At 56.0% G+C, this 27,981-nt stretch overlaps 2 protein-coding genes and 1 long non-coding RNA gene across 4 annotated transcripts; 2 read left to right on the top strand and 1 right to left on the bottom strand.

Moving 5' to 3' along the window:
* Positions 1-347: 347 nt before the first annotated feature.
* Positions 348-16,910, top strand: LINGO3 (leucine rich repeat and Ig domain containing 3). Its single transcript, XM_005654705.4, has 2 exons — positions 348-444; positions 12,846-16,910. Exon 2 carries the CDS (start codon positions 12,892-12,894, stop codon positions 14,668-14,670), a length of 1,779 nt encoding a protein of 592 aa, XP_005654762.1. The 5' UTR covers positions 348-444; positions 12,846-12,891; the 3' UTR covers positions 14,671-16,910.
* LOC146405543 (uncharacterized) lies at positions 5,542-9,133 on the bottom strand. The gene is made up of 2 exons (XR_014837932.1): positions 8,893-9,133; positions 5,542-7,069 (listed from the first exon to the last, which is right to left on the bottom strand). It is a non-coding gene; the product is annotated as an uncharacterized LOC146405543 (long non-coding RNA).
* Positions 16,911-22,140: 5,230 nt separating the features above from the next.
* Positions 22,141-27,565, top strand: PEAK3 (PEAK family member 3). Of its 2 annotated transcripts, none has more exons than XM_013987302.3 (4): positions 22,141-22,246; positions 22,664-22,749; positions 23,243-23,781; positions 26,065-27,565. In XM_013987302.3, exons 2-4 carry the CDS (start codon positions 22,668-22,670, stop codon positions 26,842-26,844), a joined length of 1,401 nt encoding a protein of 466 aa, XP_013842756.1. In that variant the 5' UTR covers positions 22,141-22,246; positions 22,664-22,667; the 3' UTR covers positions 26,845-27,565. The 2 variants fall into 2 exon arrangements, with proteins under 2 accessions (XP_013842756.1, XP_003123070.1); XM_003123022.5 differs by having other exon boundaries at positions 22,147-22,246; positions 22,504-22,749.
* Positions 27,566-27,981: the final 416 nt, after the last annotated feature.

The raw sequence follows: 27,981 nt of genomic DNA on the forward strand, positions 1-27,981 counted from the left end.
GGCAGCGAGGAGGGGACAGGTCCCAAAGGGGCGCAGATGCCGAGCCCCTCCTTCCTGCACCTCAGCCTCTTCAGGCCCACCAAGGCCATAGCCACGGGGGTCCTCACTCGCGCGAATGAGGACGGGTGCGCACGGAACCGCAAGCGCTCCGGGGGCCTGGACTCCCCTCCCCCGCCCGCCGCTCTGGTGCGCATCCGGCACCTGCGCGCACGTGTCCTCGCGCCCCGCAGCCCCGCACACCTGCGGCCCGGGAGCCGCGCACCCCAGCCAACCGGCCGCGCGCATGGCCGAGCGCAGCCCGTCGCGCCGGGGCGGGCGGCGGCGGGCACGCGCCGCCGGGGGCGCGCACGGCGGACCCGGGAGGCGGCGGCGGAGGTGGTTCGTGTTGGCTCCGGGCGGCCCCCGCGCCGCAGCCCGCGCCGTGTCCGCGGCGGAGCCGCCCAGGTGAGTGGCCGCGCCGGGCCTGGCTACCCCTTTCCGCCTGCGCCCCGCAGCCTGCGCTCGCGGCCTCCCCCTTCCTCGCCCGGGGGGCACTCTTCCTGCGCGCCCCTTCTGGGGGCATTGCTTCTCGCCAGGCCCCCAGAGCTCCCCCTGGAAACTTTGGGGGGCTGCTGCCCATGATGTGGTCCCCCTGTCCCTCCCCTGGAGCGCCGAGGAGAGGGGAGCCAGGTGGGCGTCTCTCTGGGGCAATGAGGACGCCTGGGGGAGATGCGTCCCTCCTCCGTGGGGAGGAAGAAGGGGGTATTGGCTGGGTCTAGTGATGGGGGACGGTGGGGATGGAAGCGTCAACCCTGAGCCTTTCTCTTCTACCCGCCACCGGGGTCTGGTCCAGCCTTGGGGGTGCCGAGCTGTCAGTGAGGTGAAGGAAGCGTTTGGGGTCCACACCTGGACCTGCTGCATCCCTGGGGCCGGGGACAGCCGAGTGAGAGAGATTGGGGGTGCAGCGCTGAGCCCCCTGCACCGTGGGCCCGAGTCCAAGCAGCAACAAGGATGGCGGGGCTTCTCCCCATCCTCTGAGTCTGGGCCTGAGTGCCCCCAGGGACTTTAGGGCCTGGCCTGGGAGGCCACTGAGCCCCATTCAACAAGTTGAAGTGGGGGAGACAGCACCTTGTGCCTTGATCTGGGTGCAGGAAATGACCAGTTCCTTAATTTTAAGACTGCCTTACAACTGATTTTTTTCAGCATGTGCCCTAGGCACTAACAGCACAGGTACCCCAGCCCCCCAGCTCTGAGGAATCAGGACTTCTGGGGTTTGTGCCCGTGAGCCCACATTCTAAACAAGCAGCAGCCCCTGGGGAATCCATGTTTGTGCAGAGATGGTTGAGAACCTCTTGTTTCTGGTGGGGGCGTGGGGAGGGGGGGTGTCTGCGGCACCATGGCAGCAGACAGAGGGACCATCTGGGGCTTGATATGTGTGTGCAGCGGGGGATACTTTCAGGGAAGGCAGGGCTATGAAACCTGGAGCAACCCAGGAGGGCTCCCTGGAGGGGGTATGGAGGCTGGGAAAGGGCTTGGGGTACGAGTGCCTGAAGGTGGAGGAAAAAGAGTCTCTGGATGAGGCCGATGGAGACCCGGTGCGCGCAGGCGGGGAGAGGTCTGGGGCCGTTGGGCTGCCATGCTCCATTTCCCTCTGAGCCATCTGAGACAGGATCCAAGCTGGAGGACCCATGGGCCTACCCCGTAACCCCACCCCCACCCCCAGTGCCGCCCCTCCACTGTCCCCAGATGGCCTGGGGTGATGGGAAGAGGCCACCCAACCATGGAGTGAGGGCTCAGAAGGGCTAAAGCCAGCCTTCCTCTGTTCTCTGCTTCTCCATTCTCTGTCCCAGCTAGTGACTTCCGGCAAAGGACAGCCCCCTCTGAGCTCCAAATTGGAAAGGGACATCAACATGGGATGTCATCACTCGAGGAGCATTCGCCCCAGGCCTGGTGCTGCTTGAGATGGATGCTGGGTTGGTGTGGGGCAGGCATCAGCATCCTCACCGTTGTGACAGCAGCTTGGCCTTGCACCCCTCAGCCTCAGTGTTCATCTGTAGAATGGAGGGGGCTGCTCCCAGCCACCCCCACATTACGCCCAGGATCTGCAGGTACCTTGCTGAGTGGGAATATAAAGCCGATCTGAGGCATCAGCTTGACTTCTCTTCCCACAATGCTGTCATTCTTGGGCACCCCTGAGTCACCACCTAGTCAGCAGGTAGAGCGCCTCTCGGAAGAACTCACCAAGCAAAGCTTGCCCCAGGTGGGCTCACCCGGGCAAGCTGCCCACCACCACATGTCAATCCCAGGCCTCTGAAGAGGGCTCTCCAGCTGCCCTCCCTAGTCGGGGGCTCTGGAATTCAGCAGAAGGGAGCTGGCATTGGACCCCGGTTCAGATGTTGACTCTTAAGCTGAGTGATGCAAGGTGAGCCAGGGACCACTCTTAGACTCTTTCTCTTCAAGGGGGCTTCATTATTCCCACCCTCAGGGCTGGGCCAGGCTAGCGCCTGAGCAGCCATGGGCATTCGGAACATGGCTCTGGACCTAGAGGCCTCTCCTGCAAAGAGGACAGTCAAGGCTCCCCTGCTCAGGCTGGCAAGGAAAGTGGGTCAGGAGGCCCCCAGCCCCCAAAGGATTAAGAGGGCTAACGGCAGACGGAGGCTAATTAGGACTTAATGAATTGTCACGGATGAAAGTCCCTGGAGGGCCCAGATCTAGGACGCAGGACACACCAGTCTTGAAGGGGTCACAGTGTGTCCTCAAAAGCAGGTTCTTGTGGCTGGGCCCCACCTCAAAAGTCCGTTTAGAAGCTCGAATGGGGAGCGTTTGGGGTCCGGCCAAACCACGCTACCTGGCTCCTTCCAGACCAGCTGTGGTGGGGGATGTGGGCCCAGCTGCCAGCATCTGTTCCCCACCCTACAGCCTCCTTGTGGGTTCAGCTGCTGCACCCCCGGGGGGCCTGGCTCAGCCTTGCCCAAAGTCCCCCTGCCCTGGGAGGGGACGGGAGGCAGAGTCCCATGCGGCCTGTGAGGAAGAAAGTGTGCTCAGAATAGATGGGGGAATGGGGGGGTAGGGTTGGGGCCTGGCCAGGAGGGAAAGAGGGCCTTGCTAGCAGGCCAGGAGCCCTGGGGCTAGACCGCCTCTGCTCCAGCAAGGCGTTCCCCTCCCCCCAGCAGCCCCAGCCCCTCGGGTGAAGAACTTTATGCAAATTAGTCCAGAGCTGCCTGGGGAGAAGGGGAAGAGAGGTTTCCTTTCCCAGGTCCTGCCTGGATGGTCAGATGTTGGGCCCCTGCCCTGCATAGGTGGGTCCCTGCTCTCAGCTGATGCTGAATACAAACCCTACAGGGCGCTTGGCCCCTCTGCCTTCCAGCTCCCAGAGCAGGCAAACAGCTCTATGGAGGCCTCCGCCCACTGCTGCTTCAAGACTGCAAAGACCCTGCATGAGTCTCCACCAATGGCCACAAACCTAGTGCTTCACACCACACACCCTGATGATCTCACAGCCCTGAGGTCAGAGGCCGAATGGGGCCTCTGGGCTAAAATCCAGGTGTGGGCGGGGCTGGTCCTTCCGGAGTCAGTTCCTGCCTTTTCCAGCTTCTGGAGGCACCGCATCCCTGGCTCGCGGCCCCGTCCTCCATCCTCACAGCCAGCAGCGAGGCATCTCCCCTCTCTCTGCCTCTGACCCTCCTGCCTCCCTGTTATGAGGACCTGGTGATAACACTGGGCTCCCCGGCGAATCCAGAGTCACCTGTATCTCAGGGAGAACTGAACAACATCCTTAATTTCATCCTCCTTTGCTACATAAATTAGGTTCCAGGGATCAGGACGTGAGTATCTTTGGAGGGGCCATTGTTCTGTGGACCCCAGACCCCACCTCCCCTGTTCTTTTTCCCTTAGCATTGCCCACATACAGCCTCTGTTTTGCCTCTTTCTTCTGTTTATCATCTATAGATGAGTGGCAGAGATTCTGTCTGTATTGTTCAAAGCTATTTCTCTCAAGAACTAGAATAGCGCCTGGCACACAGAAGATGCCTGTTAAATGCTTGTTGAACGAATGAATAAATGAATGAATGGAGTTCCCATTGTGGCACAGCAGAAACAAATCCCACTAGCATCCATGCAGATGCAGGTTCGATCCCTGGCCTCCCTCAGTGGGTTAAGGACCCAGTGTTGCTGTGAGCTGTGGTGTAAGTCGCAGACGCAGCTCAGATCCCAAGTTGCTGTGGCTGTGATGTGAGCCAGCAACTGCAGCCTTATTCTACCCCTAGCCTGGGAACTTCCATATGCCACAGGTGCAGCCCTAAAAATAATAGATAATAAGTAATAAATAAATAAATAGATGAGGTGACAGCTTGGCTGAGAGCAAAATGAGGCCTGGGACTCAGGGTGCCTGACCCTAGCCAGCACCCAGTGGAGACTTTTCTGGAAGGATCCCAGCTTATAAAGTACCATTCTGCTGACTTCTCACCTGCCCCTTCGTCAGCTGGGGCTGGTTGTTAGTCATGTCAGTCTCTTTTGCAGATGAGGAAACTGAGGCTCAGGGGGTTAAAAGTCTCTTCCAAGGCAGTCGGGTGGGTTTTAATGAGGACCAGGGAGTCCTTGTCCTGGCACTGAAGTTTCCCAGATTCTCTGCCTCATTCACTGTTTTGGTTTCTTTCTTTCTTTCTTTTTTTTCTTTTTTTTTTTTTTTTTTGGCTTCACCTGCAACATGTGGAAGTTCTCAGGCCAGAGATCAAACCTGTGCCATAGCAGTGACCTGAGCCACACAGCAGTGACAATGCCAAGTCCTTAACTTCTAGGCCACCAGGGAACTCCCTCACTGGATATTCTTGGGCCCCCAGAGCACCCAGATCTGTGCTTGTTGGTGGCTGGGGGTAGAGAAAGGACTAATGTGGTCCCCGCCCTCACAACATCACTGTCCAGGCAGGAGACCCAAGTTTGCAGGCTCAGATGATGTAGGGTGACGGGGCCAGACCACACAAAACCAGACTCAGCTTCAAACTCCAACTCTGGTTCGTCATGCTCATACTCAGAATCCCCCCATGGCTCCCCATCACTCTCAGAATCAACACCCTGCTTGGTTCTGCCCTCGCCAATCCAACTCCCAGCCCCAAATGCAGGTGCACCCTGAACCCCCAGCCACTCCTCTGCCTTCCCTCCAAGCACCAGCCTACTTGCACCCCAAGGCCTTTGCCCTGGTGGGTCCTTCCACCCAAAGCACCATTTCCAGGACTTTCCCCTGGCTCGCTCCTGCCCACCTATCAGGTCTCAGCTCAGACAGGCCTTCCCACCCACGCTGGACACAGCATCAGACCACAGCAGACCCCCGCTTTCCCCAAATGATCTATTTCCTAGCTGTGTCTTGCCTGCTCACCAACCCAACTCAATGCTCAGTGAGAGAAGCAGACACAGAAGGACATACAACATGTGACTCCATGGGTGGGAAACATTCAGCACAGGCACATCCGCCGACACAGAGACACAGCCACAGATGCAGAGAGTGGGTTCCTGGTTGTCACGGGTTGGGGAGGGGATGCGAGCGGCTGCTGATGGGAATGGGACTTCTTTTTAGGGTGATGGAATGTTCTAGAATTAGATAGAAGTGATGGTTGCCCATATCTGTGGAAGTAGTAAAAAGCACTGGACATTTGAAATGGGATAGCAGTGCGCTGAGGAAGGCTGGGTGCCACTGCACCCCCAGGTCCTGAGCAGGGCCTGGCCCCCTCGAATGTAGCCGGGGAGCAGGATTCCACACACAGGTCAGCCCCCACCTCCCACCCACAGTGACCATGGCCACCCTGCTGAAGCTGCTGTGGCTGCCACTGTGGCTGTTGAGACTCTGTCTGTGGGGGTTGACACCTATTCTCCCAGACTGAGCTGGGGCAGCCCTGCCCCTGTGGGATTTGCCCCTCACAGGGAGAAGAAACAGGAAGGTTCTCAGCCACTAGCTCCCCCATCTGAAAAACGGGGGCAGGCAGCCCTGGTGCTGTAGGGGGTCTGGGGACTCTGGGGTCTGGTCTGCCCTATGCTCAGCATGGGAAAGGCTCAGTCCACGTGGGGAGGGAGTTTTCCGGCATCAGCAGCCACAGTGGGGACCCACCCCCAACATGGCTATACCTATAGCCCAGGAAGCGCCAAGCCCCCAGGCCTCGTCCATAAGCCACCTGCCTGCTAACCCTGAGGCTCTGTCAAGGGCAGATCCAGGGTCTCACAGTTCAGCCCCACTGGCCCAGGGCAGGCTCCTGGATCTGCAGAGCTGGCAGAAGCTGGGGTTCCATGAAGGACAGGCTCTCCCAACCCAACCCTGGGAGAGCCATGGAGAATAGGGGATGAGTCCTATGTTTGAGCCTTACATCTGCTTATCTCTTGCTGTGTGGCCCTGGGCAAGCCGCTTCCCTCTCTGGGCCTCTCCTGCCCCGTCCATAACACAAGCTGATAACCAGCCTGTTTCCTCCTGCTCTGTGCCCAACAACCTCAACAACAGGGCTCTTACCCAGTGATCCTGCCCCCAGAGGATTTGGGCAATGTCTGGGGACATCTGTGGTTGTCATGATGGCGCAGGGGCGGGGAGAACTTCTGGCATCAAGTGGGCGGGGCCAGGGAGGCTACTCCACCCCCCATAGCACCCAGGATAGATAGCCCTTCCCTGCCGAGAGTGCTCCAGCCCCAAAGATCAGTGGTGACAAGGGACCCTCCTACATCTCCAGATCCATTCTGCAGGTGGGAACACTGAGGCCAGCGGGATGAGGGGTGTCTGTTGAATGCCAGGGTGTGAGCAGGAGTCTGTGCTGGTGGGGGGTTGGCAGGGTTGGTGCTGGCCTGGCAGTGGCACAGATGCAGAGCGAGGTGGATCTGGGATATATTTGGAGGTGGAGCTGACAGCACCTGTGACGGATTGGCTGGGGGTGTAAGTGAGGCACTGCCAGGGGAGCGGTGAGGCTGGGACACTGCAGGGCCTCCTGCAGATGTCGGGAGATGGCTGGGCCCCCAGGGCTGGTGCTCAGGAGAGGCACAAGATCAGCAGCCAGCAGCAAACAGATGGTTTTTAGTCCTGGGCGGAGAGGACGCGAGGCCCCAGGAGGATGGCAGGTTCCTGCAGGGTGAAGAAAGGCAGGTAGGGACTTTGATGTCCCTGTGGGTGTCATCTCCCCCAAGGCCATGACCTCAAGGAAGAGGGAAGGGGCAGAGAAAGAAAGGTATAGAACCAATATCAGCCTGTCCACTGGGCCTCATTTTTTTTCTTTTTTCTTTTTGCTTTTTAGGACAGCACCGCGGCATATGGAGGTTCCCAGGCTAGGGGTTGAATCAGAGCTGCCAGCTTACACCATAGCAAGGGCCACACAGGATCCAAGCTGTGTCTGTGACCCACACCACAGCTCACAGCAATGCCAGATCCTTAACTCACTGAGTGAGGCCAGGGATCAAACCTACATCCTCATGGATACTAGTCAGATTCATTTCTGCTGAACCACAACGGGAACTCCCATTCAGCCTCATTTGATCATCCAGCCCAGCCCCAGTGCACGGCCATTGCCATGGGCCTGCCCCACGCACCACTGAGCATGACTGGTGTTCTCACTGCCTCTTGGGAAATGGACCCAATGCCCTAAAAACTTCACGACAGAAGCAGGACCAGAATCCAGACCCCTACCTTAGTCCAGACCTGGGATCCTAGCTCTAACCCCATTGCAAGGCCCAGGCCTCCAGGCCAGGAGATAGTCCCAGAGAGGGTGACCAGCTTGCTCGAGGTGCCCAGCCCACGATCATACAAGAGTGACAGAGATGGAGGGGTACTCGGGCATCTCGGCTCAGTACTGCCCCCACCCCCCAGCCCTCTACCAAGACCACCCTCCTGCAAGCTCTCCGGCTTCCCAGCCCAGCGCAGAAGAATGAGTTGAGTGATGCTTCTAGAAGCAGAGACAATTCCCCCTCTGCCCCCTCACCTGCCTGGAACCAGACCTTCCCGCCTGGGAAGCCGGAACCCTAAGCGGGAGGCTTCAGAAGCTCCAGCTGCCAGTGTGCCCAGCTGCCTCCCCACCACACAACTGCCCCCCGCAGAGGAGATGACAGGGCTGTGCTGGGAGGAGAGGTTAGAGGTCACGATCTGGGTCACAGCTGGAGCGCCCCTGCTGGGCTCCAAGGACCAGCCATACTCTCATCCCAGGAGCAATTACAGTGTGAGAGCTCCCAGGATGCCCCAGGTCTCACTCTCTTTGACAGGCAAGGTCCAGAGAGGGCGTGTCTCTCCTCCGAGGTCACACAGTGCCTCAGAGCAGAGGACTGTGCCAGTCTTTCTGTGACTGTATCACAAGTAGCTATGCCCTGGCTGTCCTGACCTCTTGTCACCTGAGTACTTTGTTCTTTTCCACCTTCTGTGACAGTTGTTTTTAAAAAATTCTTCCAGCTTATCAAGTTCCCGTTGTGGCTCAGCAGAAATGAATCTGACTAGCATCCATTAGGATGCAGGTTCGATCCCTGGCCTCGCTCAGTGGGTTAAGGATCCGGCATTGCTGTGAACTGTGGTGTGTAGGTCGCAGACGCAGCTCAGATCTGAACTGCTGTGGTGTAGGCCTGCGGCTGTAGCTCTGATTGGACCCTTAGCCTGGGAACCTCCATATGCTGTGAGTGCAGCCCTAAAAAAGCAAAAACAAAAACAAAAACAAACACCTTCCAGCTTAAAAGAAACAGTTTAAGCTTTGAAAACATCCTCTTTCCTCTGCAGTGCATACCCCGGCCTCCTTGCCTGGACTGCTCAGTCCCGCTGCCCCATCTGCTAGGCTCCCTTTCTCCCTAAGTCTCCATCCCTTCTCATTAACTAGATCATTGCAATCCTCTTGACACCTTCATCATCCTTTTCATGGATTTATTTTTCCCTGATTGTGGCCACCCGAGCTGGAAGAGAGTGTATTTACTCACCTTCTTTGTTATCTGTTGGCTCTGAGAAAGCTGACCTCTTTGTCTTGTGCACTCTGTGTCTGAAGCACATGGAAAATGCCTGGCCTCGTGTTTGTTGACTGACTGATGGAGGGAATAAACCAGTGAGGGGAAACCAGAGTTACAGGGTCTCCACATGTGATGATAAAGACAGGTCCAGCAAAAATAGCAGAATTTTGTTTTAAATTCTAGCTGGAGGAACCGCCAGAACCATCTCTGGGCTCTGTTTGAAAAAACAATAATAAAAAATGAAAGGAGATGAGCAAGTGTTACAGGGTTGTCACCCAACTTCACCCTGAGACTGTCCCCTGCTACCTCTGACGCGTCGTGTGAGCCTGAGCTTTGAGCCTCAGTGTTTCCCTCTGTAAAGTAGGGGTGACTTGGGGACACCCCCCCCCGCCATGAGGTTATGGTGGGAATTAAATGGAACTATCCAGGTGGAGCCTTAGCACAGGGCTGGCCCAGATTTGCTTGATGAGGGTGTTGTTTCCAGTCCAGGAAGAGAAACAGCTTTGAACAGGGGTTTAAATGGCCTTTCAGAGAGACTGGAGTGGGGGGACTTTAGGGAAGAGAGCCACCAGGGAAGTGACATTGGGGGTGAGACCCCCATAAAGTCGAGGAGTGAGCCATGGGGAACTAGTGGTCTGGGTGTTGCCCAGCACATGCAAAGGCCCTGGGGCAGGACCACACCTGGTGTGTTAGAGGAATGAGGAGGAAGCTGGAGGGGCTAGAGCAGAGTGGTGGGGGGAGGAGGGGATGGGGGCCTGAAGTTCTCTACCATAGGAAAAACAATTCAGGCAGCTCCCCCAACAAGGAGTCTGTCTGGGGACCTGAATGGTACCATCCATTTCCTTCTTGGGGCAGCACCAGGGAGGGCCCAGCTCCACCACAGCAGGCTGCTGAGGAGCTGTCCCCCAGCCCTGGTTATGAACAGTTACCCCTGGACCACCAGGAGCAGCCCTGGCTGGACAATGACCTGGGAGTGACTCCAAGCCAGTTTAAGGGAGAAAGTTGCTAAGGCCCAAGAGGCAGCTGGACAGGGGACTGTCGGTCTGGCTCTTCCATGGCTCCTGGGACACAGCCTCCCTGCATGTTGTCCAGGGCAACCATATGGGAGAGAATGACCTAGAAAAAGAGCCTGGAAAGGGAGTTTGCCTCAGGGAAAGATTATGTTCCCTGCTATGCCCAGGTCTGGATTAAGGACAGCTGCAGTGGGAGGGCAAAGCCAGATGCCTCTCGCTTCTGCTCTCTGCCTCCCCGATGGCCTCCCCAGCGGGGGGCAGGGAGCTAAGACATTGACCTCCTAGAGACCCAAGGTGCCTCGGCCACTCCTTTCCCACCACTCACAGTGCTGTGCCACAGGGCGTGGGAGTTCCCAGGTGTTTCTGTTTTATTTATTTGCTTTATTTGTTTTCCCCCACGAATAGGATTGTGTTGTCTGTGATTGTATGGCAAACTTGATTCCCCCTAGCCCGGCCCCCAGTCTCCCATGAAACTCAGCCATCTTTCCTTGTGGGTATACTGAAATCTCCCAGCATTCCATGATAACCAGGGATTATGGCTTCTTTGATCCCCTATTGATGGGCATTTAGGTTAGCTCCACTTTGTCCTCTGTATAACTATACCTCAGCTTTCTTTCTCTATTAAGTACCTATGAGCCTTCTTAATCCCATAACAGGCACAATGCAATTTATTTAACCAATCCCTGTTGATGGATACTTAGATTAGTTCTGGGTTTTTTCCCCCTCATATAATGGCATCTCCACTGTCTTTCTTCCTTGGTACATACAAGGTTCTCCCTGTATTCTACTATTCCACAGCAGACAAAGACCACAGTTTATTCAACTCATCCCCTCTTGATGGATATCTAGGTTAGTTCCAGTTTTTTGCTGTTCCAAACAACACTGCAGCAAACCTCCTTGTTCAGGCTGCTCTGCTCCCCTGTGTGAATTTTCCTCACAGATCTATGGATACTCATTTAGGTTTTTGTTTTTGTTTTTTTTTGGCCAGGCCCGTGGCATGCAAAATTTCCTGGGCCAGGGATGGAAACTGTATCACAGCAGTGATGCTGGATCTTTAACCCACTGAGCCACCAGGGAACTCACCATTTAGGTCTTGTATTAGTGTGTGAAGCTGCCATAACAAAATACCACAGAGTTGCTCAAAACAACAGAATTTTGGAGTTTCCTGGTGGGTCAGTAGTTAAGGATCTGTTGTTGTCACTTCTGTGGCTCTGGTTACAGCTGTGGCGTGGGTTTGAGCTCTGGTCCAGGAACATCCATGTGCCTTCGGCACAGGCAAGAAGAAAAAAAATATGTATGGATATATATAACAATAGAAATGTATTCTCTCTGTTCTGGTGGCCAGACATCTGAAATCAAGGTGTCATCAGGGCTGTGCTCCCTCCAGAGATTCAAGGGGTGGGTCCTTCTGTGCTTCCTCCAGCTCTTGGCTGTTACCGGCCGTCTTTGGCGTCCCTTAGCTCATAAACCTGTTGTCAAATGGCCACCTTCCCTGAGTATCTGCATCTGAATGTGCCCTTTTATAAGGATACCCACACTACTCCCCTGTGAACTCATCTTAACCTGATGACACCAGTAAAGTACAGATTCACCCCTCAGTTACACAGGATTCATCTCTAGCATTAAGCCGGCCTTTACTCAGGGCTCTGTGTGTGTTTGCTCTCACCTAAAACTCCCAAAAGGGCCCAGGAAGGCAGGAGCTGGGCCCACAGATGTTTAGCAAATAAAGATCTACAGTCTGGGTCCCCGCTAACCCAGACCTACGGGAACAGGGAGGAAAAAGACAGCAGGGATGTGTCCAGGGGAGTCGGGGGTTGCCTGGGGGCTTCGGCTGCTAAGATGCTGAGAATAGCTTCCTGGCCAAGGGAGCAGCACCTCCAGCTGCCATCTAGCTATTCCCTCCCCACCTCCACCCACCTCAACCCAGGATCTAGGCTGCAGCCCAGCAGAGTGTAGGGATGGAGGATGGAGAGCCAGCTGACTGCCAGGAGAAATGGAACAACTCAGAAGGCGCAGGTGCACAGGCCCAGGCATTCGGGCATCTGCTCCTCCCCGGCCACACCATCCAGCTTCTGTGACCTTCCAGTGCATCTCCCACTCCCCACCCCTACTCATTCCTCTCCCAGCCTTGCCAGCCACTCTGCCTCAGGGCCTTTGCATTGGCTCTTGCCCCTGCTTGAAACCTCTTTCACCGATATCCAATGATCAGGGAAGAGCCCTTCCCTGATCATTCTTTGGGTCTATATTAGCTTCCCATGTCCAGAAACAAAGAACCACAAACTGAGTGGCTTAAAGCAACAGAAATCTATGTTCTCACAGTTCCAGAGGCCAGAAGTCTGAAATCTAGGAGTCTCAGGGCCATGTTCCTTCTGAAGGCTTCAAGAGAGGGTCTTTCCTGACTCTCCCTCAGCTTCTGGGGTCCCCTGGGCTTGTAGACACATCATTCTACCTCTGTCTTCACATGCCTATTCCTTCTGTGTGCATCTACTTGTGAATCCAAATGTCCCTTTTGTTATAAACCCATTGGTCATTGGATTTAGGACCACTCTGATCCAATATAACTTCATCTCAACCCATCACATCTGCAAAGATGCTATTTCCAAATGAGGCCCCCTTCCCACATACTGGGGTTAGGACTTGGACATATCTTTTGGGGGAACACAATTCAACCCAGTGCAGTGTCTCAGCTCAAATGTCACCTGTCCCGGTATGAAGTCGTTTCCTCCATGGACCTGATCACCTGATCATCCATTCATGCTGCTTCCCTTCACCGTCCTTGGGCAGAGGCCCCCAGGAGAGAGATCACAGGTCCCAAGGTGGATAAACGCTTCTTGAGCACACTGCTAGAATGGGATGTGGGGGTGGGGTGGCAGGATGACGGGATGTAGTTGCTAACGCTGCCCCCTCCCCCAGGTGCCCACAAGGATGGTGGTGTGGCCCTAGGCCCAGGCTCCGCACCATGACCTGCTGGCTGTGTGTCCTGAGCCTGCAGCTCCTGCTCCTGCCTGCAGCCCCGCCCCCGGCCGGGGGCTGCCCGGCCCGCTGTGAGTGCACAGCGCAGACGCGTGCGGTGGCCTGTCCCCGGCGCCGACTGACCGCTGTGCCTGACGGCATCCCGGCCGAGACACGCCTACTGGAGCTCAGCCGCAACCGCATCCGCTGCCTGAACCCGGGCGACCTGGCCGCCCTGCCGCTGCTGGAGGAGCTGGACCTGAGCGACAACGTGATCGCGCACGTGGAACCCGGCGCCTTCGCCAACCTGCCCCGCCTGCGCGAGCTGCGCCTCCGCGGCAACCTGCTCAAGCTCATCCCGCCTGGCGTCTTCACGCGCCTGGATAACCTTACGCTGCTGGACCTGAGTGAGAACAAATTGGTCATCCTCCTGGACTACACCTTCCAGGACCTGCGCAGCCTCCGCCGGCTGGAGGTGGGCGACAACGACCTGGTGTTCATCTCGCGCCGGGCCTTCGCGGGGCTGCTGGCCCTCGAGGAGCTGACCCTGGAGCGCTGCAACCTGACTGCGCTGTCGGGCGAGTCGCTGGGCCACCTGCGGGGCTTGGGCGCCCTGCGGCTGCGGCACCTGGCTATCGCCGCCCTGGAGGACCAAAACTTCCAGAGGCTCCCAGGGCTACTGCACCTGGAGATCGACAACTGGCCACTGCTGGAGGAGGTGGCCGCCGGCAGCCTGCGGGGTCTCAACCTGACCTCGCTATCGGTCACTCACACCAACATCACCGCCGTGCCAGCTGCCGCCCTGCGCCACCAGGCCCACCTCACCTGCCTCAATCTGTCGCACAACCCCATCAGCACGGTGCCGCGCGGATCCTTCCGTGACCTGGTGCGCCTGCGCGAGCTGCACCTGGCCGGAGCTCTACTGGCGGTGGTGGAGCCGCAGGCCTTCCTGGGGCTTCGGCAGATACGCCTGCTCAACCTCTCCAACAACCTGCTGTCCACGCTAGAGGAGAGCACCTTCCACTCTGTCAACACGCTGGAGACGCTGCGTGTGGACGGGAACCCGCTGGCCTGCGACTGCCGCCTGCTCTGGATCGTACAGCGCCGCAAGACCCTCAACTTTGACGGCCGCCTGCCCGCCTGCGCCACCCCAGCCGAGGTCCGTGGCGATGCGCTGCGCAACCTGCCAGACTCAGTGCTCTTCGAGTACTTCGTGTGCCGAAAGCCCAAGATCCGCGAGCGGCGGCTGCAGCACGTCACGGCGGCCGCGGGCGACGACGTACGCTTCCAGTGCCGCGCCGAAGGCGAGCCAGCTCCCACCGTGGCCTGGGTGACGCCACGGCACCGCGCGGTGACCGCCACCAGTGCCGGCCGGGCGCGCGTGCTGCCGGGCGGCACGCTGCAGATCCGGGATGCGCAGCCCGGGGACAGCGGCACTTACACGTGTGTGGCCAGCAACGCGGGTGGCAACGACACCTACTTCGCTACGCTGAGCGTGCAACCTGAGCCGGCCACCAACCGGACCCTGGGTGAGGGCCGCAACGACACGCAGGCGGCTATGCGCTTCCCGCTGGACCTCACCACCATTCTGGTGTCCACCGCCATGGGCTGCATCACCTTCCTGGGCGTCGTCCTCTTCTGCTTCCTGCTGCTCTTCGTGTGGAGCCGTGGCCGCGGGCAGCACAAGAACAACTTCTCCGTGGAGTACTCCTTCCGTAAGGTGGACGGGCCGGCCGCGGCCGCGGGCCAGAGCGGCGCCCGCAAGTTCAACATGAAGATGATCTGAGCGGCCCCCGGACGGCTTCCCGGACCCGGGCTGCTGGGCCTGGGCTGGAGGCTGCGTCTCTGTCCACGTCCATGCCAGCCCATTGCTGGCCCGTGTGCCGACCATGACCACCTATGCATTTCCCATAGGGGGCGGCCACAAGCCGGCTCCTAGCAGAACTTCCCCTTTTTTGTAGAGACCCAACCACAGGACTGTTTTTTCATCAGGATGCATCTTTTGCAGAGTTTCTCAAGTATTTTGTAAGGGTTTCACCCTGTCTTCCTGCCCTTGGTGTGGTCTCTGAGCAGAGTGGTGGTGGGTGGGTCTCAGAGACTCAGGGGCCTCACCATAAACAGCTCACACCTGGTGGAGATGGTCTACACCTGGGATTCCAAGGAAGGCTGCCTGCCCCCAGGCCAGGGCTCGTGAAAACCTGCACCATTCACACCTGGATGCCCCCCCCCCACACACACACAGCACACACTTATGCAACTCTGGGACATACCACCAGACACACAGCCCCAGAGTGGAACACACACACACACCTCACACCCAGCTGACACTAGGAAGGTGCCCTGAGCTCCAGAGTTCACTGCAAGCACGCAAGGCTCACGGGAGAGCACAACCCACCCCTGGGATAGGCAGCTCACACCTGTGACACACCCAGCTCACACCACACAGTCAGCTCACACCAGGCCCCGCTCAGCTGGCCATCTTGGGACAGATCTCAGGGGCTGGGCTAGGGTCTCACCGAGCAGATCAGGCCCACCCTGAAGGGGTCCAGCACACAGGATGGTCCCTGACCCGCTGACCCAGGCCCCTGCTTCCAGACTCCCTCTCCCCAGGACCTGCTGGCTCACTAGGAGAAGCCATTTCCCCAGCTCCTCCCACCAGCCCTTCCAGCTGCCACTTGCTCCCCAAGCCCTCACCACACAGGAGGGACAGCTGTCCTGGCCCCTGGCCCAGGAGCATAACTTCCATGGTGTCCCTCTTCAGCAGGCAGTTGGAGTGATCTTCAGTCCTGAGTCTGACCCATCCCTGCCCAGCCCTGTGGCCCACTGCTCACCTCCAGAAGGAGACCAGAGCATGGATGGTTCTCCAGGTCCCTGTATTGTGCATGGCAGGGGCAGTGATGGGGAGCAAGGGCAGGACAGGAGGTCAAGGTACAGAGAGGCCTGGACCTGGGTCGTTGGGAGAAGGTGACAGAGACAGCTTGGTCTCTGCACCTTTGAGGCCGATCTAGGGCCAGAGAGTAGGGGATCACAGACAGATTTTACCTCAGGTGAAAGAGCTTCCACAAGATCATGGCCCTGTTGCCCTATAGATAGTGAGTACCCTGTCACTGAGGGTAGGCAAGCAGGAGCTGAGGTTTTGCAGAAGTATTCAGACACCAGATGGGACCATCCATGACCCTGCCTCCCCCAGCCTGGTCTTTGCCCCGACTCTCTACCTCGGCCAGACCACAGTTAGGGCATCACCAGGGGGGAAGGACACAAAAAATATTGTGGTGCCAGAGCTGGGCTGGAAGGGAGCTTGGTTCTGACCAGGAGATTAGACAGGATTCTCAAGGACCTCATATCATAGGAAGGCTCAAAGCCAGCTCCGCTCCTGCCCAGTCGTGTAATTTTAGTTGGCGACTAAGGATCACCTGGACCATTGATATCCATGTCTATAAAATGGGTCTGAGGGTAAAGCTTGGTGATTGACTGGGAGTCTGGGTCCCTTGAGAATTTTCTGAGATGAGCCAGAGGGAAAGCTGTCAACCCTGGAGGTTTTGAGCAAAGGAATCATACAAAATTGGAAAGGGGACACTGGCTATTCTCCCTGAGCTGGAAACATCAAGAGCCTTGGTCCTGTCCCCACAATGGGCACATGGGCCAACGGGGCTGACCGCAGTCAGCCAGGGGTGGGGACTCCCCAGCCCCATTCACAGCAGGATGTGAGTGAGGACCAAAGGGGGTGTCCAGCAGTCCTGTACTCTACCTACATCGAACAGAATGGACTAGTTTTTTCCCCTTAACATCCTCCTGACCTTGGTTGCCCTGACAACCCAGAGGGCCCCTCAAAACGACATCCAAGTGCCTTTAGCATCATCCAGATGGGAGAGAGGTCTTAGCAGTGTTAGGACTTAGAGAACATCATGAATTGGGATCTCCCAGCCCCTTCTGCTGCCCCGTCCCAAAACAAACCAAGACCCCCAAGCCCCTACCCTGCTGTGTTTGATTTGAATCCAATAAAAATGAAACCAATTTAATAACAAATGTCAGCGTTTAAAACAAAAATTCCCCTGGGAGAAGTGGGGGGAGAAGTAGGGGCTGCTGGGCTCCCTGGGGGAGCTACTTGGCTTCAGCCTCAAAGCTGAATGCCCCAAGTCATGGAGAATGACCCATGTGATAACATTAGAGGCCACACTTCAGGTACCCATGCTGTTCCCAGCGCTGTTCCCATGCTGCCTATCTTAACTCCTTTTATGCAGATGATGACACTGTGAGCTGGGTTCTGTTAGGATCCCATTTTACATATAGGCAAAGGGAGGGTTAGCGGCTGCCCAGAGTGCCCAACCAAGGAGAGGCAGGGTGTGAACTGGGCTGTCAGGGAAACTCTGGCCCCAGGCTCTTTCCAGGGACAGAGCCAGCAGCATCGAAGAAAGGAGAAACAAGGTGCAGAACCACGCTTTCCCACTGCCTCTGAAGGCCTGTGCTCTTTCTGGAAGGAGGTGGACCAAGGCAAAGCCACCAGCCATGGCCAAGGGGCAGTCCCAGGGTCACTCTCCACGCCTTGGTTTCCCTATTGAAACATGAGAGGAAGCTTCCTTCCTGCCCCACAGGAGACAGATGCAGGGTAGGGACATGTTGAGGGCTGTGGGCAACCCTTTGGAGCCTCCTTTCCCCTATTCCTCTTGCAGCAAAAGCAGGTGAAAGATTGTCTCATGTGGCTTGGTTTCGCCATCCACAGGGCTGCCTGAATCCCTGGTTCAGATCAGGTACAAGATCCAGGATTCTCTGAACCCTGTCTTATTCTTGGGATGCAGCTGAGAGGTCCTCTTTCCTCGGGTGGCCAAGGGCAGCTGAAGGGGGACCTGTCCTGTTGGTGGCCAGAAGCCCCCAAGGCGGGGCCCCTCAGAAGGGTCTGTGTCCTCCATGCTATGGGGCCTGGGGGAAGTCACTGCCCCTCTCTGTGCCCTGTGTTCATCTATAATTAGAGGATTATGGTCCTCTTTTATGCAGGGAACAACTTATGAGCTTCCTATGGCTGCTGTAACAAACTTAGTGGCTTACAACAACTGAGATTGTGGATTGTTCAGCAACTCTGGAGCTCAAAAGTCTAAAACACATCAGCAGCCAGCTCCTCTGGAGGCTCCAGGGAAGTCACTTCCTCCTTTCCCAGTTTCTGGAGGCGCTGCATCCCTGGCTCACAGCCCCTTCCTCCATCCTCACAGCTAGCAGTGAGGCATCTCCCATCTCTCTCTGCCTCTGACCCCCGCCTTCCTCTTACGAGGACCTTGTGACACCACTGGGCCCCTGGGGAATCCAGGGTCCTCCCCATCCTCATCTAATCAATCAGCACCTTACTTCCCCCCTTCCCCTGCCCCGCCGTGTAACACTCACAGGTTCTGGATGAACGTCTTTAGGTGCTGGAACTCCACGTGCCCCCCTAAGGTGGTGGGTGGCCAGGCGGGGACGATACAGGGGCCACTTTTTGGGGTGAGATGAGGTGAGCGGTCCCCATTTTGTGGCCTCAGAGAAGGGCTGTCCACTGGGGCTCTGGGGGTCGCGGAGGAGATGTCAGCTGGTAACTCTGCTCTCCTCCCCCATAGAGGGCCCCCCACCTCTCCAGGAGGGCCGTCTTGAGGCAGGCAGGAGGTCCCCACCACCGGCTGCCCCCGACCCTACCCGTCCTGGGTGGAGAAGTCCCCTGGGATGTCATCACTTGTCCCTGCCTGGCCCCTCTCCCTAGCCCCCATTCCAGCCCAGGGTGAGGTGAGTAGGCACTGACCTGGGGCACAAAATGTAAAGGGGTGCCCAGAACGCAGTCATCGAGATCAGGATTCTAGGGAGTTAACGTTTTGGCTCAGCAGTAACCTGGCTAGTAACCATGAGGTCTCCGGTTCAATCTCTGGCCTTGTTGACTGGGTTAAGGATCCAGGGTTGCCATGAGCTGTGGTGTAGGTTTCAGATGCAGCTTGGATCTGGTGTTGCTGTGGCTGTGGCATAGGTGGGCAACTGCAGCTACAGTTTGATCTCTAGCCTGGAAACTTCCATATGCCTTGAGTGTGGCCCTAAAAAAAAGGAAGGAATAAAAAGACCAATATTCTATAAATGATATCAATTCATGCTCCAAGTTCACAATGGATAAAATATCAACCTTTTTAAAATTTTTTTGGCCTCACCCATGGTATGCAGAAGCCAGGGATAGAGCCCACAGCACAGCAGTGACCCAAGCCACAGCAGTGACAACTGCTGGATCCTTAACCCAATGAGACACTAGAGAAGTCCCAAAGCCTTTTGAATAAAGACAGGATCCACCTTGCCCTGGCATGACCCTTCCTCACTCTCAACACCCTAATCCTGGCCCTGGTTCCAATAAAACTTTATTTACAAAAACAGCCAGTCAGCCCAGGGGCCATAGTTTGCAAATAAGATTTTTAAAAAACATAAAGAGTTCCCACTGTGGCTCAGCAGCTAGTGAACTTGACTAGCATTCATGAAGACGCGGGTTCAGTCGATCCCTGGCTTTGCTCAGTGGGTTAAGGATCCGGCATTGCCGTGAGCTGTGGTATAGGCCAGCGGCTTCAGCTCTGATTGGACCCCCTAGCCTGGGAACCTCCATATGCCTCGGGGTTGTGGCCCTAAGAAGACGAAATACAAAAGAAAAATATATATATATATATATATTACATTAAGGAGTTCCTTTTGTGGCTCAGTGATTAATGAACCTGGCTAGGATCCATGAGGATGAGGGTTCGATCCCTGGCCTTGCTCAGTGGGTTAAGGATCCAGCCTTGCCGTGAGCTGTGGTGTAGATGGCAGACGCGGCTGGAATCTGGCATTGTTGTGGCTGTGGTGTAGGCCAGCAGCTGCAGCTCTAATTTGACCCCTAGCCTGGAACCTCCATATGCCTCAGGTGTGGCCTTAAAGAGAAAAAATTAAAAAGAATTCATAGTTGGCAAGAGTTTGAGCAGAGGCCACTTCCTTAGCACCTCTGGTCCCTTCTCTTCCACACAGAACAGCCCAGGAATTGTGGAATCCTTGTCCGGTATAATTTGCAGACTCTTTCTCAAGCCCACCATCCTCCCATTGCATGATTTTGAAATCCACCAAAATCATAGGCAGCCTCATGGACTAAGGACAGAGAGTATAAATTCTGTGAATTACAGAAGCCAAGTGCTGGGAAAGAAAAAATATTGAATCAAGTTATGGACCCTCATTCTGGAAACGCTGGGAGTCAGCAGGTCAGTGTTGCCCAAAACGCAGGAGGACACCCACTTGGAGGACTCCATGAGGCAAGTCTGTCTCCTTTCCCACACCCAGGGTCATCCAGCAACAGCCCATGAATGCCCCCCAGCCCAGCCTGGACCTGCTGTGTGACCCTGTGTGGACTACAGCCCTCTCTGGGCTCACTGCCCTTGAGGGAAATGAGAGGGGGCCAGGGAAGAACCTGAGCGTGAAAGATCTCAAACTACAAAGCAAAAATGTCTGCATCTGCAGTGATTTCTTGGGTCGTCATTACAGTGGGGGAGGGGCTGTGTTTGCAGCTAGGTTGTCTTTCCTGACAGCAGCCCAACAGGGTGAGCCTTAGGCCCCCAAACAGTGGTTTTTTTGTTTTTTTGTTTTTGCTTTTTAGGGCCACACCTGCTACATATGGAGGTTCCCAGGCTGGGGGTCTAATCGGAGCTACAGCTGCCGGCCTATGCCACAGCCATAGCCACAGACACAGCAATGCCAGATCCGAGCCACGTCTGCAACCTACATTTCATCTCATAGCAATGCCAGATCCTTAACTTACTGAGCGAGGCCAGGGATCGAACCCACAACCTCATGTTCCTAGTCGGATTCGTTTCTGCTGTGCCACAAATGGAACTCCCCAAACAGTTTGGACACTGTGTGCTTAAGCTAGAATTTCACACTGCCTGGTTTTCCCAGGTTTTTACCATTCTTGATTTTCCATGTATGGTAATTCTTTTTGGTCACACCTGCTAACATGTGGAAGTTCCCAGGGCAGGGATCAAACCCGTGCCACTGCAGCCACCTGATCTGCTGCAGTGACAACGATGGATCCTTAACCTGCTGATCCACCAGGGAATTCTCCAGTATGGTAAATCTATCTCAAATGTTTTTTTCTTTTTTTTTTTTTTTTGGTTTTTAGGGCTCCACCTGTGGCATATGGAAGTTCCCAGGCGAGGGATCAAATTGGAGCTGCAGTTGCTGGCCTACACCACAGCCACAGCAACGGGGATCTGAGCCACATCTGCACCACAGCTCATGGCAAAGCTGGATACTTAACACACTGAGTGAGACCAGGGACCGAACCCACATCGTTATGAATGCCAGTTGGGTTCATTTCCACTGAGCCACAGCAGGAACTCCTCAAATGTCTTTCTTTCTTTTCTTTTCTTTCTTTCTTTTTCTTTTTTTTTTTTGTCTTTTTAGGGCCATTCCCGTAGCATATGGAGGTTCCCAGTCTAGGGGTCGAATTGGAGCTATAGCTGCCAGTTTACTCCAGAACCACAGCAACGTGGGATCTGAGCCTTGTCTGGGACCTACACCACAGCTCACAGCAACACCAGATCCTTAACCCACTGAATGAGGCCAGGGATCAAACCTGCATCCTCATGGATGCCAGTCGAGTTCGTTAACCCCTGAGCCACAATGGGAGCTCCTCGAATGTCTTTTTCTAAATAAATGCATTAAGGCAGTGGGGACAGGGAAGTGAGATGATTACACGTTAATGAAAAATCCAGCTAGTGTGGCTGTCAAGAGGCAGCAAGCAGGGACCACTTTTCTTTATTTGCTGGAACACAGAGAGGGGTGGTGTTTGCCCAGCGTCACACAGCAAGTCAGAGCTGAGCTGGAGCTGAGCTGGTGCTTAGGCAGCAAACTGCTCCCAGTCCAAGGGTCCTAGGATTGGCAGGAAGTGGGGTGCTTGCACTGGGGGCTTCTCAGACAGTCCTGCAGGGAGACGTGGCTCTGGAGGGGTGAAAACCTCAGAGAGAAGGGTCACCCAGTCAAACTTCTCCTTAAACAGTTGCTGCTGGAATTCCCTGCCCTCCCCAAAGGTACAGGGGTCTAAAATGTCTTGCTTCCCTCTGTCTCTCTGAGTTCCCCCCTACTGCCCACCTTGTGTAAACTTTAGGACTTCTCCCAGTCTTCTCATCTCCCCCCATCCCTTGTAGCCCTGGAACCAAGGCCAGCAGTCATGGGGAAGTAATGCATAAAGCACCCCCCCCTGCCCCAGCCTGCGGTCTAACAGTTGTCTGGGCATTTCCGGTTCACTGCCAGCAACCGGTCAGACAGTCCGGCAGGCCAGGGGCTGCAGCTATTGGGAGTTTGCACCCAAGGCCCCCCCTCCCTGCCCCAAGGTCACACCAGTCCTGAAGGTAGGCCATTCCTGGAGGGGGTGGGGTGGGGTGGAGGGGGTGGGGTGGGGAGGGGGTGGGGTGGGGCAGAAATGGCCAGTTTTCAAGGTTGGGGTGACCTGGAATCTGGGTGGGGCAGGGCTGGGGGCCGGGCTGCTGTTGGCAACTGCACAGCTGAAGGGGGCTGAGCTCTGGGGAAAAGGCCTAAGCTTGGGTCCCTGAATACTGTCACCAGCCTCAAGCTGTCCCCTCCCCCCCCACACCTCTTGCCCTCACAGCTGGATGTCCTGCCCATGTCACAAAGAGTCAGGGCACTTTCCATTGCCCTGAAAAGTTGATGGGTGACATTTGCCCAGAGAAGTCAAGCAACCCTCCCAGGGCCACACAGCAGGTGCAGGACCCCACCCACACATGCCCTGTACTCTGACCTTCCCCCAGCAGCATGAGTGACCCGGAGCCACCCACTAAGACCACCGGGGTCAACACCCCCACCTGGCCTACTCAGCCCACGTACAGCAACCTTGGTGAGCGCTGGGGTGGGGCCCTGGGTGGGATATGGGACAAGTGGCTGTCCCAGGCAGCCAGAGCATAGAGGTAAAGTCTCTCGTTACCTTCTAAAGAATGCTCTGCCCAATGATGGTTTAACTTGATTATAGCAGCTTTTAAATTATCTTTAATAAGCTCTTTGTTTAAAGAAAAAAAAAATAGCTGGCTTTCACTAGCTTGTAAAAATGAGGAAACGAGTTCAAAAAGGCTCAGTCACCTGGCCAGAGCCACACAGGGAAGTGGGGGTCGCCCATGCTGGGCCGGATGTTTCTCTGCCTCTGACCTGTCCCTCCTCTGAACCTTCGTTTCCTCATGTGTAAACTGGAGAGGGCATTCTTAACCCACAGGGTCGTTGGGCTGGCTGGTATTTTTTCCATTTTAGACATGAGGGAATCAAAGCTGAGGCTGGAGTCGTGGGCCCAGGACCACACACTCTGGGCATCCTCAAGCCCCTCCCCACTCCCCCAATAGGTGAGGTCCGTGCCCACCTGCTGCCTTCCAAGCCCTGCCGCCCCAGAACACCGGAGCCTCCCTTGGCTGACCCGCAGCCCCTGCCTCCACCCCTGCCCAAGAAGACCTTGACCAGGACCCAGTCACTGCCCACCCACAAGGCCCCCAGTCCCAGCCCTGTTCAATCAGGGCAGCATCGGAAGCCGCTTCTGGGATCCCTCAGTGTGGACGAGAGCAGGGCAGGCGACCAGAGGGTGGAGCCAGCCCGTCCGCCTGCAGAGCTGCCCTTCTGCTCGCTGGACGCAGAGCTGGGCCTCTCCCTCCACGACCTGCACCGCCCGGAGGCTGTGCACGCAGCGCTGGAGGCCAGGCAGCTGGAAGGCCTGCGTGTCGTGCACGCCCGGCTGCACGCCCGGCTCCTGGGGGGCCGCCCCGGCCCCTGCCGCCCCGGCCACGACTTCCGCCTCTTGGACAGCTCGCCCTGCTTGGAGAGCGGGGACGCCCTGTACTACCGCCTGGTGCGCGCGGATGAGGAGGCGTGGCACCTCCTGGCTGCCAAGGTGAGCCCCGCCCCGCCCCGCCTCCGCCCCAGCTCCTGGGAGGTTTCCCCAATTTCCAAGACATAACCCAGGGCACTTTCGGCCTAACAGCTTATTTTGCAAATAACACATAAATGAACACCGTCTGCCCGTGGAACCACGTTTCTAAAGTGTGGGCCACCTACATTCGAATCTCCTGGGAGTCTTGTTAAACTCTCCCCACGCCTCCCAGGGTCCTCTCCAGTGAGTTCCTGCACCAGAAAGCCACAGTCGGCTGATACTTACCACTTTCACCACCATCACCTTTGTCGACATTGTCATCATTGTCGTTTTCAACAATCACCAAAATGTACTACTGAGCACTGTTCACGTCTTGCCCTGTTGTAAGGACTTTTAGGCACTTTCATTCAGCTAATCCTCATGTGAGCACTGCCATGTTTTGTTACAAAATGCTTCCGTTTCGTGCACCTCTAAGAGAAAAGATGAGTCCCATCAAATACACCAGACCACCAAGTGTCAGATGCAGGACCATTTTGGAGGAACTTCACCAACTGGGCAGGATGTGTTACTATGGACCCATTTTATAGACAGGAGCATGGAGGATTAAGCTGTTGCTGCTGTGAGTTATTTAGCTGACAGCTCTATCACGTTCCCATCTCAGAGGCCCCTAGCAAGGTTGTTTTTTTTGTTGTTTTTTTTTTTTTGCCTTTTCTTGAGCCACTCCCACGGCATATGGAGGTTCCCAGGCTAGGGGTCTAATCGGAGCTATAGCCACTGGCCAACACCAGAGCCACAGCAATGCAGGATCCGAGCCGTGTCTGCAACCTACACCACAGCTCATGGCGACACTGGATCCTTAACCCACTGAGCAAGGCCAGGGATCGAACCCTCAACCTCATAGTTCCTAGTCGGATTCGTTAACCACTGCACCACGACGGGAACTCCTGGCAAGGTTGTTTTTGAGATACCCACACTCAGTGCCCTGCCTCAGAACCTGTAAATTTTAACACCTGCCCCAAGGTGATTCAAATATAATCCCCAGAGGTGATGTTCCTACTTCCTAGAAAGAGCTTTGCTGTCCAGTACTCCAGCTGTTAGCCACGCATGACTTCTGAGCACTTGAAATAGGGCTGGTCTCAACTGAGAAGTGCTCTGAATGTCAAATATACACCAGGCCTCCAAGACTTAGTATTATTATTATTAATAATAATAATGTAAAACATCTAATACTTTTGTCATTAATAACCTGTTGAATGATAACATTTTGGATACACTGAATTAAATAAAATAGATTATGAAAATTACTTTCAAGCTCATACAACTCAATATAAAAAAAAAAAAAAACAAAAAAAAAAACCCAGGGAGTTCCTATTGTGGGGCAGTGGAAACAAATCTGACTAGTATCCATGAGGATGCGGGTTTGATCCCTGGCCTCACTCAGTGAGTGAAGGATCCAGCATTGCCATGAGCTGTGGTATAGTTTGCAGATTCGGCTCAGATCTGGCATTGCTGTGGCTGTGGAGTAGGTTGGCAGCTACAGCACCTATTCGGCCCCTAGCCTGAGAACCTCCATATGCCGTGGGTACAGCCTCAAGAAAAGACAAAAAATAAAAAAAGAAGAAAGTTTCTTTCATCTGCTTCTTTTCACTTTTTCAAATGTGGCTACTGGAAATTTTTGTTTTTTTTTTTTTTTTTTTTGGTCTTTTTGCTATTTCTTGGGCTGCTCCCGCGGCATATGGAGATTCCCAGGCTAGGGGTCCAATTGGAGCTGTAGCCACCGGCCTACGCCAGAGCCACAGCAACGCGGGATCCGAGCCGCGTCTGCAACCTACACCACAGCTCACGGCAACGCCGGATCCTTAACCCACTGAGCAAGGGCAGGGATCGAACCCGCAACTTCATGGTTCCTAGTCGGATTCGTTAACCACTGCACCACGACGGGAACTCCGAAAATTTGAATTAGAGCATGGCCTGAACTGTATTTCTACTGGATGGACAGCCCAGCTCTGGTAACTTAGTTCTCACCTCCCTCTTTACCAAAGCACCAGCCCCTTTGGCAGGCTGGAAAGTTTGACCCCTAAACACCATCCTCCTCCCTGATGCAGTTTTCCTTAAGATCATGCTGGCAACTAACATCTGAATTGACATGCACCCCTGCTTCTGGAGGGGTGCAGCGATGGTGCAGCAGGTTGGAGTGGGTGTGAAAGCTTCAGGAAAGGTAGAGCTGCTAGGCATCCTGTGCTGGCTTGCGGAGGGCGGGGGGTACACTATGGTCAGGTTCTTAAGGTCCCCTCTACTCTGCAGGTGCCCAAGCCGGGAGCAGAGGAGCCCCACCCATGGGGCCTGGAGCTGCAGGCCTTGCTGGCCCCACATTTCAACCTCCAGGGGCTGTGTGGGCTGGTGCCTGAGGGTACACTGCCCGAGATGCCCTGGAGGGGCCCCGTGGCCCTGGCGACGGAGGTGCCAGAGCTCACGGTGGCCCAGTGGCTGGTGGAGGCGGGCACACAGCCGCCCATGAAGTTCACAAGGGCCGTGGCTCTGCTGCTGCTGCAGCTGAGCATGGCCCTGGAGCACCTGGAGGCGCAGGGTGCAGCCCTGGCTGAACTTCGGCCTGAGAACCTGCTGCTAATGTCCCCACGGGGCTGTGGGGCCACTGGACCCCCACGCCTGCTGCTGGCAGACTTTGGCCGCGTCCACCCGTGTCCCCAGGGCCCACTGGGCGCCCATGCGCGGCAGCTGAGCAGCCTGCTCCAAAAGCTGCTTGGTCCCCGAAAACCCTTGGCCACGCCCTTGGCTGTCGGCCTCGAGCACCTGGCGGTTCAGCTGGCCCGCGTGAGGCCCTCTGCAGCCCGGACGCGCTGTGCACTGCAGGTGCTGCTCTGGGGACCTGAACAGGAGCTGCGTGGCCGCAGAGCCCAGCTGGGGCCCTGGCTGCTGGTGCGGCGTGCGCTGCTGGTCCTGCACCTGGCAGAGCGGGCTGTGGGTGGGGAGGTGCCCCACCTGGAGGACTGGCTGTGCTGTGAATATCTGGCCCAGGCCACTGAGGCCTCACTAGACCTTGCCCTAGAGCTGCTGTGGGACTGACCTTTCCTATGAGTGATACACCAGTTCCAAGCCTCTCCAAGAGGCAGGCTCCCCTTCCCAGGGTGGGGTGGTGGCCCGTGTCTCCACCATAGTGAGGACACCCCCTTCCAGAAGGGGCCAGAAGGCCAGCAGAGAAACTGAGGGCCCAAGTCCTCCGCAGGAATGCAGGTCCCCTGCTTCCAGGGCTAAGGGCTATTGGCTGGTGCCTGCAGAGGCATTCTGATGTCAGTGCTGCCCACCCCACTTCAGGTGGGGAACCCCCTGCCAATCAATGTCTCTCAGTGTGTGGAACCCTCCCCCCACCGCCCCCCACTCTCCAGCAGAAGCCAGAGTGCCCTCCTGGTACCGGAGTCTGATGGTCACCGTCTCCATGACAGTGTGGACACTCCTCCATATGGAGGCACTGGAGGGATTTCCAGTCCTGGAGCAAACCCTTGTGCTGAGGACATCAAGTGTGAACATCCTTGTCAAGAGCTGCTTGGGGCCTCCAGGGAAGGGATGCTCCCCAGAACCTGAGCCAGCCAGCCCACCCCAGCACAGCCCACCCAAGTGGAGTCTCTCCAAAGGTTCCCATGGTTTCCATGCCTGCCCCCACAGCAGCTGCCTAGCTGCTCCTCTGTGAACTAAATTCTGTCCAGCCACCAAGTCTTTGCATGAGCTGTTCTCTCTGCCAAGCTCTGAATCCTACCTATTCTAAGCAAATAAAGTTGTACCTCCTGGGCCCTTTTTAGCTCCTCATCCTGCTTCTCTCCACAGCACACTTGTCACCATCTAGAACTACTTATTCATCTCTTTGCCTGCCACCCATTCACCTCACCCACCAGGCTTTGGGTTCCCTGAGGGCAGGGCCCAGGCTAACACACAGTTGTAGTTTAGGAGAATGGAATAAACAAACGACTCATCAGGGGCCCTGAGGGAGAGAATGAGGTCTGCTTACTCACTTGAAAAGTAGACAGGGTCCCCGATGGTCCCACCGCCCTTGCCTGCACACTTCACTTACTCACTTACCCCACCATGGCAATTCTGGGGAGGACTTTTTTCCTTTTTTTTTTTTTTTTTTTTCTATTTTTAGGGCCACACCTGTGGCATGTGGAAGTTCCCAGGCTAGGGGTGGAACCAGAGCTACAGCTGCTGCCC

This window comes from Sus scrofa, chromosome 2, assembly GCF_054392235.1.
Source record: "Sus scrofa isolate SSC_HxYL_T2T_F1_AM1 chromosome 2, Sscrofa_HxYL_maternal_Yorkshire_Landrace_v2.0, whole genome shotgun sequence".
Lineage (NCBI taxonomy): Eukaryota > Metazoa > Chordata > Mammalia > Artiodactyla > Suidae > Sus > Sus scrofa.